Source organism: Athene noctua, chromosome 8, assembly GCF_965140245.1.
Source record: "Athene noctua chromosome 8, bAthNoc1.hap1.1, whole genome shotgun sequence".
Lineage (NCBI taxonomy): Eukaryota > Metazoa > Chordata > Aves > Strigiformes > Strigidae > Athene > Athene noctua.
Window position 1 is genome coordinate 2,625,737 of NC_134044.1, and position 19,650 is coordinate 2,645,386.

Here is a 19,650-nt window from a genome sequence, read left to right on the forward strand (position 1 = left end):
CCACCAAACTCAAATCAGACATCAGAGACAATGGGAAAATCTCAGAATGGCAAGTTACAGGTGACCCAGTATTTTCCAGACATAAGGAGTTCATTTGCTCTTGTAGTGACAAAGTCACTCTTCAATATCATTCTTTTTATAATTGCACACAGGCCATGGGTATACAAAAACCACACTTACTATACGCATAGAACATAGTCCATACAAAAGTATTCACAGATGGGCACAGATGTGCTTGGCAACTCAAAGTCAAGCAGCACTGAGTGACGAGTGAGCACTTTAATGAACACTCTGGCCCACCAAGACAGACCCAGCCAGCCCAGGTCCTCCACCACACCATCACCAGAGGAGCGATCCAGGCTACAAGATGACAAGGGTATCTTTTAGGAGAACATTTTCCAGAACAATGTCACTACATATTTAAATCCTCATCTTCGCTTTCTTGAGGCTGGTTGCCAGCAAACATCACTGAATGCCACAGCCTGCCCCAAAAATCACCCTACATCGAGCTTGGCAGTTACTCGTTTCATCCTCCAGAAGATGGAACAGGAACTCAGACACCCAGGGATGGGCAGAGGCTTTCCCAGAAACCCTACCCTTCAAAAAGCTTGTGAGGCTGCCCAGGAGAAGCAGCACCCTTCAACTCGAGCCCAGCTAAGTGCTGTGAGGAGGTCTGGCTTGAATGAGGCATTACTTAGGCTGGGGAAGAGCAATCATCACTGTCCAATGCTATCACCACCCAGAAGCACACACCAAAGCAGATAAAGGTCAGGAGCCTGAGGATGCTCCATCTCTTGTCATGCAGTTGAGTGGCTTCAGCATGAGCTGGGCACAGCAGCCTCACCCCCACTGGACTTCTTGGGTGGAGACCAGCTGGCTTGGATAGCCATCTCACCAGCCAAGTGAGCGAGGAGGATCCAGGACCCCAAACACATCGTACATCCCAGCAGGAACACAGTGCCTTAAGGGTAACCAAACATTGGGGAATGATGTCAACAACTTCATATTTTCTGCTACTTTTCTGTAGTTCACTTCTTGGTCAACAGCCATGTACCAGCATTGGCTGCACATAGTGTGCTCCAGCCAGGTTGAATGGAAGCAAGTGAGCTCACCCAAGAGAAGGGCATTCTGTCAGGAGCTCTGCTCTTGGGAAGAGGGGGCTTGATCTTGATCTCCACCATGTTATGAGAAAGCAAGGAGCCTCAAAAGAGAAGGGGGGGTGGAGTGGGTGGGGGAAGAGCAACGTTTGAGATTTCACAGACCAGGGCCATGGAAGCCTAATGAGTTCAGTGGAACTGGGCTCCTAATCAATGGGATTCCCCTGGAAATGATAGCTCTAAATACAGAATTAGTCGACTGAGAAGACAGAGCAGCCATAAACATCAATAGCATCTGCAGTCACACATGCTAGGATAAATTAAAAGGATGCGCTGTTTTTGTGCCTGGATATACACAGAACATTCTCTGGTGGGATTGCAGGGGGAATCTCCCCAGCAGCGTGCTCACACATGTCTCACAGCTGCAAAGCCAACCTTCAAGGTCACCAGCACAGAGGCAATGCTGGAGTAGTGCAGTAAGTTTTGCTGAACTAATGCACCAGACCTGTCCGCTCTTTCCCTGCGGCTCTCCTTCCCCGCTGGCTTTATTTTGCCTTACTCCCAGATAGCACTGCCTATGAGGAAAGCTCTAAAATCAAAACATTTATCCTGCATTTCCCTACACACCATCACTTCTTTAGAGATTCAGGATGAGTCACTGTCTTGGACCACATTCTCCAGAAGAGCTTTGCGCTTGCTACAAAAATATGCATCTCATAGAGCCCTAAATCTAAAATGCCAGCCATGCTGTCAAAGAGCCCTCAGACGAGAGATGTCCTGGCATCGTCCAGCTCCTATTTACTAGATCTTATTTTAAAATGTCAAAGGGATTCTGCATGAGCTATGAACATGACAGACTGCTCAGACGGCAAGCAAGCACTGTCGGGGGACTCGAGCTTGGCAAACGGCATCCCTTCACCCATGCGCACCTCCTCCCGACACAGCCAAGTGCTTGGCAGTTTCCCCAGACACCAAAACTTGGGAGAAAAGCCTCCTTTTCCCCCCGACAAACCCCCTGGCTGCCAACAGCCAAAGCCACATTGCTATGTCAAGTCAGAAACCAAAATCCTCTCCACCAAAGTTAGACGCTCGCAAAGAGAATCCACTCTGGACAAGCAAGTATGAAGCGAGCGTGGGACAACTTGCCGACACGGCCCCAGCACAGAACAACTGCAGTCAGATTGATCCTGGTTTTTTAATCAAGTATCCAACACATACCAAAGCCTTCAGGGAGGCCAGCCAATTGTTTTGGGGTGTAAATAAGAACTGAACAACAGTAACATCATTGCTAGGCTGAGCATGCATCCTGAAGATCCCCCGCTCATGCACTGGGAGTCTCGGGGGGGGGGGGGGGGGGGGGGGAGAGGAGGGAAGGCAGGGGAGCGAGAGTGGAAATGTGCAGGGATGCTCCGGCTGCCACTGGAGGTGACAAGCTCAGCCCCAGCTGCCGGAGCACAGCCATAGAGTGGAAATATTGAACCTCAAACGGAAGAAACTGTAAAAGCTCGTCGGCAAGCAGCTCCCCGTGCCGCCTCCCCTCCCAGTGCTGGCCGTCGTGCCGAGCATCCTCTCTCCATTTTTTGCACCATATGGAGTCAGCTCGCGAGTGCAAATGAGGCAAAGAGCATGAGAGGCAAAGGGAAATAAATCTGTGCCGCCGCTGCAGCGCACGGGGCTGCCGGCAGCACGGGGAAGCCTCCATCAGGATGTGGACGGGATGGGGGAGGGCTCTGCCTACATCCCCTGGGGATGCCTTGGCAGAGAGCCCCGCTGCCTGCCCAGCCCTCCCTGCCATAAGGCTGCACGCGTGGGAAAGGGGATGTGGCAAAGCCAACAAGTCCCTCGCAAGGCACAGAGCACCCCGTGAGCAGACCCCACTGGGGTTTTTTTGCTCTGGCTCCACATCCAAATGCCACTTTCCAAAATGCCCTGCAAACCCATTCCTTGGGTCTGCCAGGTTTGCCCTGGATTTACCTTTTTCTTCTTTTCTTTTTTTCCCCACTTTCAGATTTGGTCAAAACAGCCAATGGCTTGGATCTGTAACTATCCCACATCCTCGCCTGAAAATTTTACTATCAATCTCAGCCATCTTTAGGTACGTATGTACATGACAGCTGGTCCGTTGAGTAAATAACAAAATGTGTTTGCCAAGATTTCTAAACACCCATTCACACAAGGTGCCATACCAGCTCTGATGGGCCAGCAGGGCTGTGAAACCCTTGCCTGAATACACCAGTAGCTACCACCTACTGCTCCTCCCCACCTCACAGGGCCAGCAATTGCCCCTTTGGACAATGCTCTTCAAGTGGGTGCACAGCTGGGGCTTTGGAAACCCTCTTTGCAAGCTTTTAGCAAACTGCTGCCTGATTCCCCCAGTTCCTGCCTGCACAGAGGCAGCGCCAGGTCCTCCATCCCACCACATCCCCTTTCACCAGGAGCCCTGAGATCCATAGTCTGGGAGAAAAAAAAAAAAAAACAAAAAACAAGAGCTGCTCTAAATCGACCTTAAACTGCAAGGTTTTGCTCAGGACTGTGCTTACACCTAGCTTTTCCTGCAAGCGGCAGTGGCCAGCTGAGCTGCTGAGTGGCCACAGCTCCCACCAGCCCCGAGAGGCGAGGAAGAGAAGGACGAGGAAGAGGAGGATGCTGGCAGGAGGCACTGCTTGGCAGCCGGCCTGCCCAGCACACCCGTGCCTCCAGCCCCGGTACCTGCGCGGGCGCAAGCTGGGAAAAGGCTCTAGCATGAGGACAGCCATCTGTGCACCGGGAGCCGTGCCAGAGCGGGTTTGGGGGATTATTTTTCCCTGCCTCACCAGGACAGTCTCCTTCCCGAGTGAATGGGTAGAGCTGACTTAACACCTCACCAAAATAACCTGGGCATGGAGTTGCAAGGAGGCAAGCAAGGAGAAGTCCACCAGAGCCACCTCGGGCAGCCTGCCAGCCCGATCACCAGCCCACCCCCGGGAGGTGCCCATGATCCACTGTGGGCAAAGGATGGTCCCGGCGTGGCCGGCACAGCTCCATTTCACGCACCGCCTGCTCTGCTCATTTTTAAAGCGGCACCAGTTGATGATAAACTTCGCCTAAGCTCATCTCCGTACCCACCTCTTCTCCTGATGATGCTGACCCATCCTCCCTGATTGTGGTTTCCTTACTGAAATAAATCACTTTAAGTGCACATTGTGCTCTGGGTCTCATTACCGTTCATCATCATCTGCGCAACGGAGCTGTCACATCCTCACAAACTCTGTCACCTGGGAGACACGGGAGCAATTTGGGAGAACAGGCAGGTGGGGAAAAAGTGCCTGCACCTCAGTGAGGTACCAGGAGCTCCCCATCCCTCTCCTCCACAGCGTTTGGATGGTTGGCTCACACCTTCATCCCCACACCACCCCTCATGGCACAAAAGCAAGAAGGTACAGCACACACACAAGACGGGATCGTTGCACACAGGTACCCAGAAGATGGCAGGATGGCAGGAGTGATGGCAGATGCACCTTGATGGCCAAGAGGGTCTTCCTCCAGCAAGGTATCTCCGTGCACGGAAACCTCCTCCAGAAGAGGTGGCAGAAACTCCCTCTCATCCCCAAATTTAAAGCAGAAACACTTAAACAAGGGAAGAGGAAGAGACAGGCACAGGAGCAGCAAGATGGTCACCAAACCTTCTCCAGCACAAATTCCAAGCAGCGCCACGCTCAACTCCTCATCACAGATGGGTGCTTCCAGCAACATGAGGTTACTCCAGATTAATCCAGAACAGAAGACTGCATTTGCGCTGCACACAGTAAATGAAAAGCGCTGTGCCAAAACCCTGCAAGGACCATTCAGGCGATAGCAACACAAAGGCATCGTTTGCCTGTCACTTCACTTTCAAAAGCCAAACACTCAGAAAGCGATAGAGGGAGCAATTAAGGCTGCCACTAATCTTGTAGTGTCCACAAAGGCAGGTCTGTTGGATTTTTATCGAGGAGGGAGTGTAAGTGCCACCAGCTTCCAGATGGCCAGGAGCCCTGCGAGGGGCTGTGACCTGCCTCGTATGAAAGGCCAACCCAGCTGGCAGGGAAGGAGCTGCTCACCCATCGCCACACGACTGACGCATCCCTGCACATCAGCACAGCTCCCCAGGAAAAGGAGCTGTTTCCTGATGCAGTATTTGGGAGGGTGCAGAGGTGCAGGTTTCCCAACAAGTACACAACACCTATGTATGGCCCCTGAGCGTGGCCATGGAGAAGACATGCTTCTATCACGCCTTCCATAAGGTCAACGCTCATGCTTGTCTCAATCTCTCCATCTCCCCCACTCCATCATAACTTCAGAGTAAAACTGCCCTCACTGCCCCGGTGACCACGGCAGGTGGAGGAGACCCCCGGAGATGCAGGAGGAGAAGACCCTTGGAGATGCTTGTGCACCAGGACATCCATCACTGCCAGGAAGGACACCCCAGGTGGTCCCACAGGCTTTGCTCGGCTCTCCCAGCATCCCATCCCACCCCAAAAACTCAGTCAGCCAGCTGCAGCTCAGCCTGGAGACCCCACATTCTCCCCCCACTGCCCAGGGCGCTTGCACACATGTTCGCACACGCAGGCACAGAGCAGGGGGGGAAGCCGTGTTGCAGAAATAACACAGGCACACAAACAAAAGAGAACAAGCCATTAATCTGGGTGAACCGGAGGAAATGAAATCATTATGTCTGCAGCTACAACATCCCGAAGAACAAATTTCCTGCCTGGATAATAAATGGATTCTTTTGTTTCACGTTGGCCCCAATCACGTGACTATCTTGGCCTATTCCTCATCCAAAACATCTTGCTGTATAAATACCCAGACGGGCTCGAATTTCAGCTGCTAAAAATATGTTTTAATTATAATAATATATAATAATAATAATAACCAAAAAAAAAAAATCTAGATCTACAGGCTCCCCTTGCCTCCTAAACAACGTCTGAAGGCTTTCCTGCATGCAGGCAAGCAAACAAAAAGTCCAAAAGGTGCCAATTACAGCTGAACAGCACAAATGAAATCTTTGAAAGACCAAGGCACCTAAAAGGCAGCCCTGGGTTAATGCCCACAATAAATAACCCCTGCCAGAAAGAGAAACGATGGGTAAATGAGCATTTTAAGCATCGACAGACCAAAAGTACCTTAAAGTATCTCCCAACAGCGGGAAGGGGACCAAAGCCATGCGGCACACCGATGACAGCTCCTGATCTATAAACCTTGGAGCTGTGCAGGTTTCCTTTGAGACAGGTTTCCTTCTGGTGGCTTCCTGATGCCTCGCTATGCTTTGTTAGATGGATGGGGATGGATCTGGCCTCCCCCAGCTTGGTGATGGCTGTAGGAACAGCTCTGGGGATCTCAAGGGATGCAGACCTCTAGGAAAGTTGCGTGAATTGTTGGTTTTAAGTGTTCCTTTAAGCTGCAACTCCACCAGATCACTCGGTTAAAACCATTTTTGCATCTAACTATGTATTTTGCTTCTGATCTCAGCTTCTTTTCGCTTGCCTTCCCAGCTTTACAAACACATAGCAAACACTGCAACAAGTTTCAAAACAAGACATGGTTTTGAATTTAAACATCAAAGTGCCTTGGTGCAAAAAGTCTAAATTGTTTGAATGTTAAAGAGAGACCTCCATGAAAGCAAAGGAGATCAAAAATCCCCCCAAGCTAGCAGGCAGCAGGATGCAGAAGTTCCAATTAAACTCATCCTGCCTTGCTCTAAGAGAAAGGTCTCCTTGATGCAGCCCAGGAGAAGACCAGCCCAATTCTGCCTCCCAAGTGGTCTCCCCCAGCTGTCTGCCCCTTTTATTTCGTTTTGGGAAAAGTGTCCTGGGCACAAATACGTCTGCAGCTCCCCCTCCTTGGGGCTGCAAACCCTGGAGGGGTTCCTTCCTCACACGCACAAGCACTGCCCCAGGTGTGCTGGGGACAGCAAGGTAGCTTCTTCCAGAAGTTTCCTCAGAAAGGTGCATTTTTCACCCCAATGCTGAATCAAGGAGCATTGGAAAGGCCAAGATTTTTCACAGAATGGGAATTTTGTTTCTCTCCAAATATTAGTTCACCAGAAAATATTAAAGGGGATTAACAAAAGCAACCCCCAAGGCAGCTGTTCAAAGCCCTGCTCTCAGCCCACCACCCCGTGCTCAACCGTAGCTCTTGCTGACTCAGACTTGTACTCGTTCTCCACCACCCAGAGCATCCCAGAGCCAAAAACCTCTTCTCTTCAACTTCAAACACAAGCAGAGAAAACCCTTGTTTTGAAAGCGGGCTTGGTGCATTGCATGAGCAGAAGTTCAATTTCATTTTCCTTTGTGGATCATCTTTAATTTCAATTGTATTTTGGACGCTGTGGAAAGTGTCCAAGCATAGCTGCTGCCTCGTTTCAATTTCTTATCGTTGCTGTTTCTTCAAGGAGGGGGGCGGGGGGAAAGGGAAGGAAAAAAAAGTCCTTGGAAACTAAATATTTACACACTGACGTATGCTAATCCCAGCAGATCCATGGGTGGGAAGCCTATTTAAAAAAAAAACATCCCTAATTACTTTCCCATTTTAAAGGGAATAATCTAGCGATTAGCTAGAATGTTTTACTTAGGCAGTCACATATTTTTTTGAAGAAGAATAATCTGCCAGCATGTGCACAGACAGGACAGGAGTTTGACAAACCATTTTCATATGCTTCCCTCACATCCAGCTGCTGACAGCCGAGCAGCACAGAGGAGCCAGAGGCTCGGCGAGCGGTTGGGGGGGTCATTAAATGCCACCCCTGGGAGGCCACTCCTGGGATGGGGACAAAGCCAGCTCAGACAGCGATATCTCACCAGCCACTGGATTGCACCATAACGAAACCTCCTTGCTGGGAAAATGGCAACAGAGCCCCAGATGCCTCAAAAGGCCATCGGTCACGTCACAACAATGTCCCAGCATGCGCCCACGCCCCTCCCAGCAGTGCCACGAGCAGGGAAGCGCAGCGGGTTATTAGTGCACTATACTGCTTTATCGGGAGCATCTTTCAGTCCCTTTTTACTGATGTATTAACAAAACTTATTCTCTTATCAGTAAGGTGGTTTCTGCTGGGAAAAAAAAAAAAAATCTAAATAATCCAGACCAGTATGTAAGGATTTCCAAGGTCCCCCCTGCCACAGCAAAGCAAATAGCAGTAATTTGCTAATTAGCAACAGCCACCTCATTGCTCAAGGAAAGGGCTGTAGTCTTCAGGATAGGCGCAACTTGGATTATAAGACACGCACGGCAGATCATTTAGAAAGATAAAACCACGTTTGCTCTGCCGCAGCCAGCTATTAAAAGTGGAGAATGTTATTTCAGGTAATAAAGAGCAAGACCCGAGGACCAGCCTGGGAATTCAAATTTACAACTTGTATCAAATTCATATGCTGTAAAACTTCACCTAGTTTATAAGTTTCTCGCCAACTTCATAAAACATGTTTTATTATTATTGTTTTCTGACTCTCCTGCCTTAATAAAATTCCTCTCCCAGTCTGTGTGGGTGTTGCATTATAAACATTTGCACTTTGATTCATTCACGACTGAAGAAAGCTTTCAAGGTAACCTATTAGGAATACTTTAAATGTTTCAAAGACTTACCAGTTTCCCCCGAACGTCGCCAAGCTTTAAAGAAATAAATAAAAACGTGCCTTGCCACAAACCACCTCCAAAAATCTGCTGGGCTGGTGACTCAAGAGATCGCATTTGGGAGTGACCGAGTCACACACCAGCCTGGCAGAGTCCATGCCTGCCTGGCACGGGCTGAGAAAACACAGGGGTTATCGGGGCACGGGGTAAGGCAGGCGCCCATCCATCGCTCCCTAAGCCCCCTTGGCAGGGAGCCCCAGGGATGCTGCCGAGTGGGTCCCACTGGTCGGAGGCAGACAGACCATTTTCTCACACGTTAAGGACTGGACCATGCAACAATAGGGGTGTCCCCAGTCAGCTCCAGCGAGAAAAGCCCAGCCCTGGCACACAAAGGCTGAGCTGGAGGGTACGCTAAGCAGCATCCTTCTCAAAGCAGCCCATTTTCTCCGGCCTCAGCCAAAGCCCATTGAAGTTAATGAGCGTCTTTTTATAGCTTTCATCAGGCGTTGGAGAAAGTCTTTCAGCGCAGCAGACTCCCGTGTGCACACAGTGGTGCCAGCCATTTCAGTAATAACCCACACATGGCACGGGGAGGGATAATGAAAGCCAACTTTTAGAAAGATACTGAACACAATTAGCTCACGACCTTAAGGCTCCCACCAGCCTGCACCCACCTCCTCTCCTCCGCAAGGTCAGCGTGGGCATCTGGGTGGGGAAGGGGGGCATCGCCAGCTGAGGGCCAGAGCTCAGGGGGGCCCCACCAAAGATGGGTCCACAGAACAAGGCATTGGTGCCTTTACTTCCTGCACAGCTGATGCTTTTCTCCATTTCACTGAGCAAGAGTAAAGTTACCTGCTGCGATGCAGGTGGCTCAAGGAACGGCACGTCCTTCCCCAAGAAATGCAGCACAGAGCTGATCTTCCTACATTTTACTAAACCAGAAATTACCACTTTATAGCTTCATACCTGGTCCCAATAACATCATTATACGTGACCTCACAGGGCCTCTGTTGAGAGCCTGACGAGCTCAAATGACTTAGACCCCCATCAGCAATTTCATCTCAAGGGGCAAAGCACAGACAGCAAAGGCCACACATCTCCAGGAGGTTCACCTTCTTGCGTAAAGTTTCTGGACAGCTTCAGCCGAACCCCAGGGGCTGGGGAGCAGCTCTGTGCCCCTCAGGCTTGCCTGCAGCCAGGTCATGCCCGTGATTTTCAGCACTCAATAAAGGATGCAGAGACCCAGCATCGCTGCTTTAAAAATAACTACAGGAGAAGCGCAGGGATGGAGCAGCCATGGGGTGAGGACATCTCCATGCTGCTATGCACCGCGGGCAAACAACACCTACGGAGCAACCTCGCAGGCACCACAGGCACGTTACGCAAGGCGAAGGTCCTGAACTAGTCAAAAACATTGCAGGAAGTACTTCTGACAATACACCGGTGATTTTGAAAAGCCAAATTTTGTTCTTTTCAAACACATCTGTTTTAAATGAAAAGCAGAGCTGATGCCTCATGGAGCACTCTGAGTGCATCCTGCTCCTGCTCTGTTCCTATGTGCCCATCTCATTCCTTGGGCATTTGGAAATACAAAGCTATAGGTGTTGGGTGAAAAAAAAGTAAAATTAAAGTGCCCAGCCACCTACCAAGGCCAGCCCCCAGCTTCAGGCCACCCTGACCTGTCCCCAGTACATGGGGCTGTCCCCCTCCCAGTTCCCCCCAGCCGGAGGGCAGGGGGCTACCCACCAGGACTGGGACAGACCCAAACAGCCAGCCCTGTTCTCCTCCTAAAGGACGGTGTTTCCTTTTCAACTCTTCTGCTGCGTTCCTGGTTTTCCCAGGGAAGTTGTAATTCACACCCCTTCGCCTCTTCCACGGTGATTTAATGTCTTTTGAGCAAAAAGCAATTATCCTCATATCAACGGGACCCAAGTGAGGATGATAATGAGTCAGCTTCGACCCCGCGGCTAAGGAAGCAGCTGAAGCAAGTGGAGTTCTCTAGTAATCAAGGGCCCATCCCCAGCCTCTGATTGCAAAAAAAAAAAAAAAAAAATTTAAAAAAACTCCATAAAACTTCAATCGTCACCATTCCCTGCTCCATTCCTCCCCCACGGTGTAGGTTTTAGGAGAAAGGGGACCAACACCAGCCCTGGGTCCCTCTCACTTTGCCACCCCAGGTACATTTTGGATGTTCCTTGCCAGCTCACCCACAACACCCCGTGGCAGGGAGCAGGCACACAGTGGGGGATTGATCTTGTGCTCGAAATCAGATGTTGTAGCCATTTTCCCAGGCTTTGGGGCTCAAGGAGCAGCACCCCATCATCTGGAGTTGAGCCCAAAAGGAGACACGAAGGTGACTTGCCCTGCCCAGGACTGGCATCAAGGGCTGGGCAAAAAAGGTAACCCCACGCTCTGCCTTGCAAACAGAAAGAAAATAGGAAAAGGGAGGCAAAGATGTGGACGTGCAACAGGTCTTGAGCTTTGCAGGACTGGAGAGCCTCCCCAGGAGATGGCAGAGCCAGGAGCAGAGAGCTTCCAGAGCTGCCAAATACCAGGGCAGTGGGCTGAGCTGCCCTTCCCCTCAAAAAAATAAATACATAGCCAGACAAAGACAGCAAAACCCAGCCATGTTAAAAGCAATCCTGGGAAGATGCTGGTTGGGTTTTGAATAATCCAAAACTTGATGCTCAGTTGCTTCTGGGATGCAGCACATGGAGTACCAGCGCATCAGACAGGCAGGCTGGATGCGGGGACTTTTGGGGAGAAAATATTGTGAAACAGTCCTTTAAAACCGTGACAAAGCCCCCATGTGGGATGGGAGGAAACAGTCTAAAAGCAAGGATTTCCACAGCCTCTTACCTATTCCCAGCCACCACTTTTACTTGCTGCATAACAAATTAAAGCTTAATAAGCTTCAAAAACCAGTAACACTGACCAGATATTAAATATTTTTCTCACTACATTAACAAGCACATACCTGAGGCTTTACTAGTCCCTAATTTCTTGGCATGGGTATTCCCAAATTAAAATTAATTAAATAAATAAACAATACTGTAAAAAAAAAAAAAAAAAAAGATAAACTTAATACTGCTTTTTTTTCTCCACGCCATCTGCAAAGACCTTGAAAGGACTCCACCTGCTTATTAATTGGAACAACTTAGAAAACAAGCAAATTAACTCATTAACTAAAGCCACTCCTATCTCTCTCCTCTTCTAGGTGACCACTTGAATCAGCTTCCACCTGTCCCAGAAGTGGACAGCATGGAGATGGCAGCCACAAGGATGCCCTGGGGACTGCAGGGTCTGGCTGCTCTGTGGCTCTTCTTGTCCTGCCAGGTGCATCCCCCCAAAACCAGGAGCATTCCACCCCCCAGGTTCAGGTTGGAAGAAGTGAGACCGAAGGAAAGTCATCTTCCTCAGCCGGGGCTTGGCACAGAGCCCTTGCCCCTTTGAACTGTTGCCTCTGTGATTTTTCACCGCAGGGCTCCCAGCAGGAACTTATTAAAGCCAGACCAAAGCACGTATGCTTTAATAGTAATTAGGTCACCCTGGGTTGTGGGCTTAGCAGGCAAAACTATAATTATTTAGAAACATCAAGTTTAAATGCCAAAGAGTCTTAATGGAGCTGAGCTAATTAACCAATTTCAACTGAGTAACTGATTAGCTTAAAAATAAAAAAAAAAGAAAAAAATCAATGATCATAGACAACAACGTTTTCTTTTAACAGGTTGTTTTCTTGCAGCAATTCTCAATTGCACAAAAGGAGACCAACAACCCCCGCTAACCAAATATTATTGTAATTAAATATTCAACAGAAAGCCTCTTCAATTATTCAAAAGACTGATAACACTTGTTTATAATTGGGGTGGTGGGAGAGGTTTCCAGAAGCAGGGATTTCACAGATCGTCAGGCTCTGGTCGCAGACGCAAACCCAGGTTGGGCGGACAGATTGTGGCATCGGCTCATGGTGCCGGCTCCGGCACGGCTCCGGCCACCCCTCCCGTCCCTCCTGCAGAAGCTGAACTCGGGGGAGATGGATGCTTTCCAGCCCAGACGTGAGAAAACATACCATATGGTCCACACGCTTTCTGGATTTTTGTTATTAGACCAAAAATTTAGGGGACTAATGGCCAGTTTCCAGGTTTCACACCATTTTCCAATGGTAGCGTTATTCTCCCAACAGAGAACCGGGAGGAAAAGCATACCCTGGTGTATCATTATAATTCACTAAGCAGCATTACCATAGGAAATTACAAATTAGCTTTTCAGCAAAGGATAAGGGGATATTTAGATTAGCTACAGAGAAACTACAGAACCTTTCAGTCCATTTATCAAAGCTCTCATAGCTCCAACTTCCAGGGAAATGAAACAATAATAAATATTGAGCAGGGAAAGTTAATCTCCGCTGAACACGCTTTAATAATTCAAAAGTTATAAGAAATAAATAAATAAAGGAGACCCTTTAGCTTCCACAAACACACATTACGTTTTTCTCACTGTGTCTCATGATGTGACTTTGTGGAAGATGGATGGTGACAAAAAAAAAAAACCCACACCACAAAAAAATCATCTGTGACTGGGAAAGACCACATTTACAGCGCAGGAGGGAGCCCATCCACATCTGCCACTTCTCTGGAAAGCTGTAGAGCTGATTTGGGCAAGAGTTTGCTCTCATTGTCCCCAAGGAAAGGGCTGTGTTGCCTCTACTTGCTACTGGGTACTGTCTGCCTCAGCGCCGTGCCCATTCCCTCCCCTGCACACTCCCAAGCAGCCTCTCAAGCCACCCACTTTTGGCAAACCTGCATTTTTAGCCCCGAAAAGCTGGGCTGTGCAATAACCAGTTCAGTGTTTTGGGGCCCCCCAAGGTCCCAGCTCTCTCCTGACACTACTCTGACATTACTCCATCCCTTTCTGCACATTTCTGCTTCTGCACTAACCTCCTCTGAGAGGGGAAGCGAGGAGGGATGCCGGAGGCTCAGCCAGCAGAAACACGCTGCATTCACACGTGGACCACAACGCAGATGAGCATCTTCTGGATTCATGTTCATTTGCCAGCCCCACCACCCAACGCTGTTTCGCAAGGTTCTCTCGGTCACCAGTGGACCTGAATTCCCACCACGTGGGATATCTGCACCACTTCCATCACACTGGCTCCAGCAATCTTCCTCAGCGACGTGCACTCCAGCTTCCCAACAGTACAACTGAGCCTCTGCCTTTCCAAACTGCTACCCAGCAAATATCCAAGCTTAACATTTGCCTTGCGCAAGTATTCATGCATGCAACGTTTGATAGCTCAAATGTTTGCAGAAAAAGAACAAGGTCAAATTGAAATGTGCTTTCAAATTCTAATGAATATTTGGGGAAAACAATCCCTCCCCCAACTCCAACTATTTACTCAGCCTCACTGTGCTGTTAAATGACTTGCTTGTACTGACCGTGCCTGGTTAGAGGGAACGGAGCTCTGCAGCACACCTCGGGCAGTATCACACAAGTTTGGGGCTCCTGTATGAAGCCATTTCCATGCCAGAGTACCATGAGCTCGTACCCGTAGCTCAGAGAAGTAAAAAAAAAAGCCTCCTCAAGCTGGCTGGATCTCAGATGGAGTGGCGCAGCACACAAGCACACACCACAGGCATTACAAGAGCAGCACTCCGCGAGCCTCAGCCTTGCTCCGAGCATCTCATCCCACAGCGTTCCTGCTGCACCAGGGACCAGCGTCTCCAAGACTTTGTTGACCTGATTAACATCATTACCCATTGCCCAGGGTACTATTTTCTCTTTTTCACCAAATCCGAGTATTTCTTTAGCTTGCATAGCCCATCTCTGCTAGCAACATCTACTATTCAGCACTGTGGCCTGGATCCAGAGCCAGACGAATACATTTGGGCTACTTCATCATCAAGCATCAGTATTTTCTTCTGATTTTTAAGGCCAGCAGAAGGTTTTTGCTCTGTCCTGTTGTGTCAGGAGCTGCACCCGGGATGGACGAGACGCCACCTTGCAAACACCCCTGGCAGCTCACGCCACGACAGACAGGGCCACTAAACACATGGGAGCGGCGGGCAGCAACCCAGTTTCCATACAGAGATGGTGAGCAGAACAAGCAGAAAAACAGATATATTTATCACAGACCCCACCTTCTCCACACCTGCCTTTCACAGAGCTCTTTCAGGGCCCTTATTTGCATTAACTGCTCCAAGACCATCTTCAGCATCAAATAAATACTAATAATGACAACCCAACAGGCAGGCTTTCCATTTTCAGCACTGCTTTTCTGATCTCTCCATCATTGCCAGCGCTTGTTTTTATCTCTAATAGGCTTCCTGAGCCGAGCCACCAGAGCACTGTAAGTTATTCAACTTTCGGCGGCGTTACATTTGGGGAAAGTGAAATTCAAAGCTTTAATTAGAGAGAAAAATAAATCAAGAACTTCACCTTAAGGAAGAAGATGTACATGAAATTGAGATGCAGGTGAAGTTGCCTGTGAGATGGGTTTAAGCAGAACTGCTGCTGATTCAGGGACAGCCATACCACAGCCATCTCTGCCACGAGTTGAGCCATGTTTAGGCATCCCAGGAACAAAAATCCCCCTTCCCAGGTTTTCCAGAACTTTGTCACACCACGTGGCGTGAGGCACTGAGGTCACCTGCAGCTTTGGGCCAGCAGGACCTTCAGGGACACTGGGACATTGCCTTTCCTTCACTCCCATCTCCAAGCCAGAAGCACAAGGGAAATGGGAAGGGAGGAGGAAGACTGAGGCAAGGCATAATGAGTCAGTGATACCAGCAATTAGTCAAAAAAAAGCAACACAGGCATCTGCAGACTCAGGTCCCTTTTCCATGACTTGACAAAACGCTTTCCCTCCAGGCTGACAAGATCTGGGCTCACTCATCATGCCCAGAATAAGGTTTTCCCCCTAGCATTTTTTTTTTCCCTGAGACAATTTGTGCATAAAAATTAAAAGTAAAGTGATGGCTGGATACTAGCACTTGTAAATTCCCGTGCAGGATACTAGCACTTGCAAATTCTCTCTTGAAAGACTTATTTCTAGCTTCTCCTTGAAAACCGCTCTGCCCCAAGTGAAAGCAGCTGGCCCAAAGGTGGATGCCTGTGCGGCGGTGGCGGTGATGGGAAGGGCAGCGCAGCAGCTGCCAGCTCTCAGCCTGCTCGGCACAGGCACCGCCGGCGCCTGGCGGAAGCGGAGGAAGCCCGAAGGATGCCTGCAACAGATGTGTGCATCCTGAGCCAAAACGGGAGGAGAGAGGGCGCCTGGCACAGAAGGAGCAGGAGCCAGGAACGTCACTCTCAAACCAAACCCCCATCCCCGGTCCTCTGCAGGGATGCAGTTCCGAAGGCCAGGCAGGCAAACACGGGAAGCAAAACTAAGCCCAATCCACCAGCTGCAAGCAGGGCTTTCCACTCCCATTCCCATGCTTTACTTATTGTGGTGCTGCAAGCAGCAATACAGGAGACTGAGAGAAAAACCTGGTTTTCAAAAGAGCAGGCGCGAGGCAGGGAGATGATGGATAGGTAAGAAGGTAGGCAGATTAAATAGCATACGTGGAAGAGCTGCACCAAAATGGACATTAGCCCCACCTGACCTACCAACACCTCAAACTCCAACAGCTCCTGAGTTAAAACGTATAATGTCAGCCCATTACCACTCTCTCTATATGCTAAATATGATTATATTTGGTTCAACTAACACGAGAGAGAGCACGCAAGCGGCTCCTGAGTGATTGCTGGGTGTGGGAGAGACAGAGTATTTGTTCCTGTCATCTTCTCATATCCCTCTTCCTCTTCACAAGCCACAAAAAAATGAAAAATGACTATAAACATCCAGGTCTCCAGCAGAAAACGGTCAGCTAAGCCACAGGATTTGGTAAAAATCAAGTAACCATAAGAAAACTCAGATAAGTGACTCTACTATCTCCAGGTTCGCGTGCCGCAGGCAATGAGTTAGCAAGGTTTTATGGAGGATAAAGAGAGATGTTTGCAGGCAGCCTCAGCCCTGACCCCGGCTGCATCCTCCTCCCCCTCCAACTGGGTCCAGATGCCCAAAAGTCTCACCCCCACCATCCCGGAAAAAAGACTTTTTGTCTCAATGGCTTATTGGGGATGCAGGGAGCCATCCCTTTCTCAGCTGCTTCTGCAGCCCGTGGCAGAGTCAGGCTTCAGCCGTGGCTTTGCCTTCCTGCCAGAGAGGACTGCCAGCAAAACCGGTCTCACAGCTGCTCCAGGGGGAAAGCCAGACCCCAGGGTAGGTCAGGCTGTAGAAGATGCTTCAGCTCAGTTAGAGAAATCCACGTTTCAATCTAGTAAATTCAACCTCTGCACCAGCAGGATCCATAAGATTTAAATAAGCTCCGTAAAAAGGTGTTTTCTTTATAAGACCACGCCAGGAGGCTGTCACCTTAACTCCAAATCAGATTCAATTGCTCTGCCTCAGAAATTCCTCGTCCAAAATTTTCCCTTAAATCCAAGATCTCTCCCAGGATACTACTTTACTATCCAAGTAATTTCTTCAGCAGAGTAGAAATAACACTGCTCTTCAATGGGTTGCGTCCCAGGCAGGCATGCTGGCTCTGCCAGCCCAGCACGTGCTCCCGCGGGTGGCTCAGGGCAAGCTGGGGAAGACCCTGCGTGACACACGGACACAATACCCAGGAGTGCTCTCAGACAGGGACCGAGCCAAGGTCTCCCTGCCAGCCACAATTTCGGCACGGCCACAAGCAGCTGACGCTGCAAATGCCGGCTAGCGAAGTGCTGCTAACAAGTCTTGCATTTTCACGTGCGGCTTCGCGACCGAGCAAACACGCGCCTGTTTGCATCATGATTAGGCAAGGCATCAGCATTTCCACCTCAAGTTATTTCTACGGAGATGCAATGAGGGAGGAAGCCCCAGAAATAAGAAAAGCAAACGCCTGGGTCAGCCAAAAGCTGGTGGAAAGCCGACCCTGCAGCAAGTGGGCCTGCCCACCACGATCCAGTAAGGATGCTGGTGAGAGGAGGGCAACTGCGGCCAGCACCGCTCCCACCCCACTGGACACCATCACAGCAGCGTTCCGGCTCCTGAACCGGCTCCACACTGCCCGGAGCTGAGCCACCAGTCTCTGGCTTGCTCTGGCAGCTTCCAGTTCAGCCACAACTACGCTCACATCAGCTGAATTCCCCCAAGGATGGGCCAAGCCCCACGCCAGCCAGCAGCTCGGTTTGCCCACAAGACCCCGTGCATCACCTCTCCACAGAGGTTTTTTGGCATTTCTCAAGAACCAGGCATTTCTTGCTGCCAACAAACGAGGGGCTGCGCCACATCCCCTGCTCGCTGCCACCGCTCAAGCGCTGGGCAATCTCTGCCACAAGCCCTTCTGCCCACCTTGTACCAAGAGAAAAGGAGGCAGTGACAAAATAAAGGAAAACAATATATATAAGCAATACTTCCCAAAGCCAGAGAGCAGCAATACACCACTGTGAGCCCGGGGTGAGCCGGTGGTGCTGCCAGGCCCACTGCCCAGAGGCTGGGTCCCAGCTGCGGGCACCGTCCCAGTGCACAGCGAGACCCACGACCTGGCGAGCGACGGGGGAAAGACTTCGGCGCAACGGCACAAACCTTGCTGAAGGGATGGCCACGCATCTGCCCCGGGCTCCACTGACGGGCCAAGCCGTCCCCTGGCCCCAGTCCGATCCAAGGGAAGGAGACCCCCTGCCCACATCTCCTGGAGCCTCCATCCTCATCTTCCACAAGGCTCTCCTGAGCTCCCACGGGTGTTGAGGGGCATGGGAGGAAGAGGATGGCAGAGGCAGTCCTACGCGCAGCCACGGCCCCTGGAGGTGCCCCCCATGGCGGCCCTGGGCAGAGCCCCGCCGGGGTGGGGGGGCCCTGAAGGTGTCTCCCTCCGCAATCCCGGGTGAGATCCACCGGTGTCTCCCCCCGCGATCCAGCGGTGAGAGGATCCAGAGCGGCCGCCCGTCCCACGCAGATCCGGGCGGGTTTCCCGGAGCCGTCCCCGAGAGCTGGAAACACCCGCTGCCCCTTCCCGCGGGCACCCACGGCCCGTGGGCGAGCCCCGGGCTGCCAGCACCACCCGCGGGCCGGTTCCCCCGGGCTGCCGGAGGGCGGCTGGCACGGCCGGCCGGTGCCAAGGGGAGCTCCGCGCCCCCCGAAGCGGACGGGCACCGTGCCGGGAGCCCGCCCCGTGCCGGTCTGCGGCCGCCGGTACGCGGCACGGCGGGGGAGCCGGTTCCCCGGCTGGTCCCCGCTTGCAGACGCCGCGCGTGGCGCTCCCAGCCCACGCGTGCCGCGGTGGGCGCAGGGACCGGCAGCGCGGCATCGCACCCCCCCGACCCCGCGCTCGGGACCCGCCTCACCTTCCACGGCGGCCGCGGCGGCGGCCAGGCAGAGCAGCACCACCAGATCCGCAGCCATCGCCTCCCCGGGCCCCGCGCGCCGCTGCTCCGCAGGCGTCAGCCGCTGCCGGCGGGCGGCCGTGAGCGGGCATGGGGGTGCGTCCGCGGGCCGGGACACGGGTCAGGGCGGGCCGGGGCCGCGGGACGGGACCGCGGGACGGGACCGCGCCGCCTCCCCGCGCCGCCCGGGTCACATCGCCGCCGCGAGTGGGGCGCGCGGCCACGCCGCCGCCGGCCCCCGCCGCCGCCCGGCCCCGCCCCCGCCGCCGCCCCGCCAATCCCCGCGGCGCGCCCCGCCCCCGCCCCGCCCCCGCCGCCGCCCCGCCAATCCCCGCCGCGCGCCCCGCCTCCGCCCCGCCCCCGCCCGCCGCGCGCGGCTGTCCGAAGGGGGACGGCGCCCCCTGGCGGCTCGCCGCCGCCCAGCACCGCCACCTTTCCCCTCAGCGGGACCCCGACGGGGCGCACCCGGAGCCCGCACCGCTGCGCCGCGGGGGGGGACGGCGGCGGGGGCCGCTGCCTCAGGCCGCCGCCATCCACTTCCCCTCTTTTGCCCCCAGAA

The 19,650-nt window shown here is 51.9% G+C and overlaps 1 protein-coding gene across 1 annotated transcript in view; it reads right to left on the reverse strand.

Annotated features, from left to right (window-relative positions):
• Window positions 1-19,287, reverse strand: part of EPHB1 (EPH receptor B1) — an 85,996-nt gene extending 66,709 nt beyond the window's left edge. The window contains exon 1 of the mRNA XM_074912602.1: window positions 19,053-19,287. Coding sequence (XP_074768703.1) covers window positions 19,053-19,110 — 58 coding nt within the window. The 5' untranslated portion in view covers window positions 19,111-19,287. The remainder of the gene's footprint in view (window positions 1-19,052) is intronic.
• Between the last annotated feature and the right edge of the window lie 363 nt (window positions 19,288-19,650).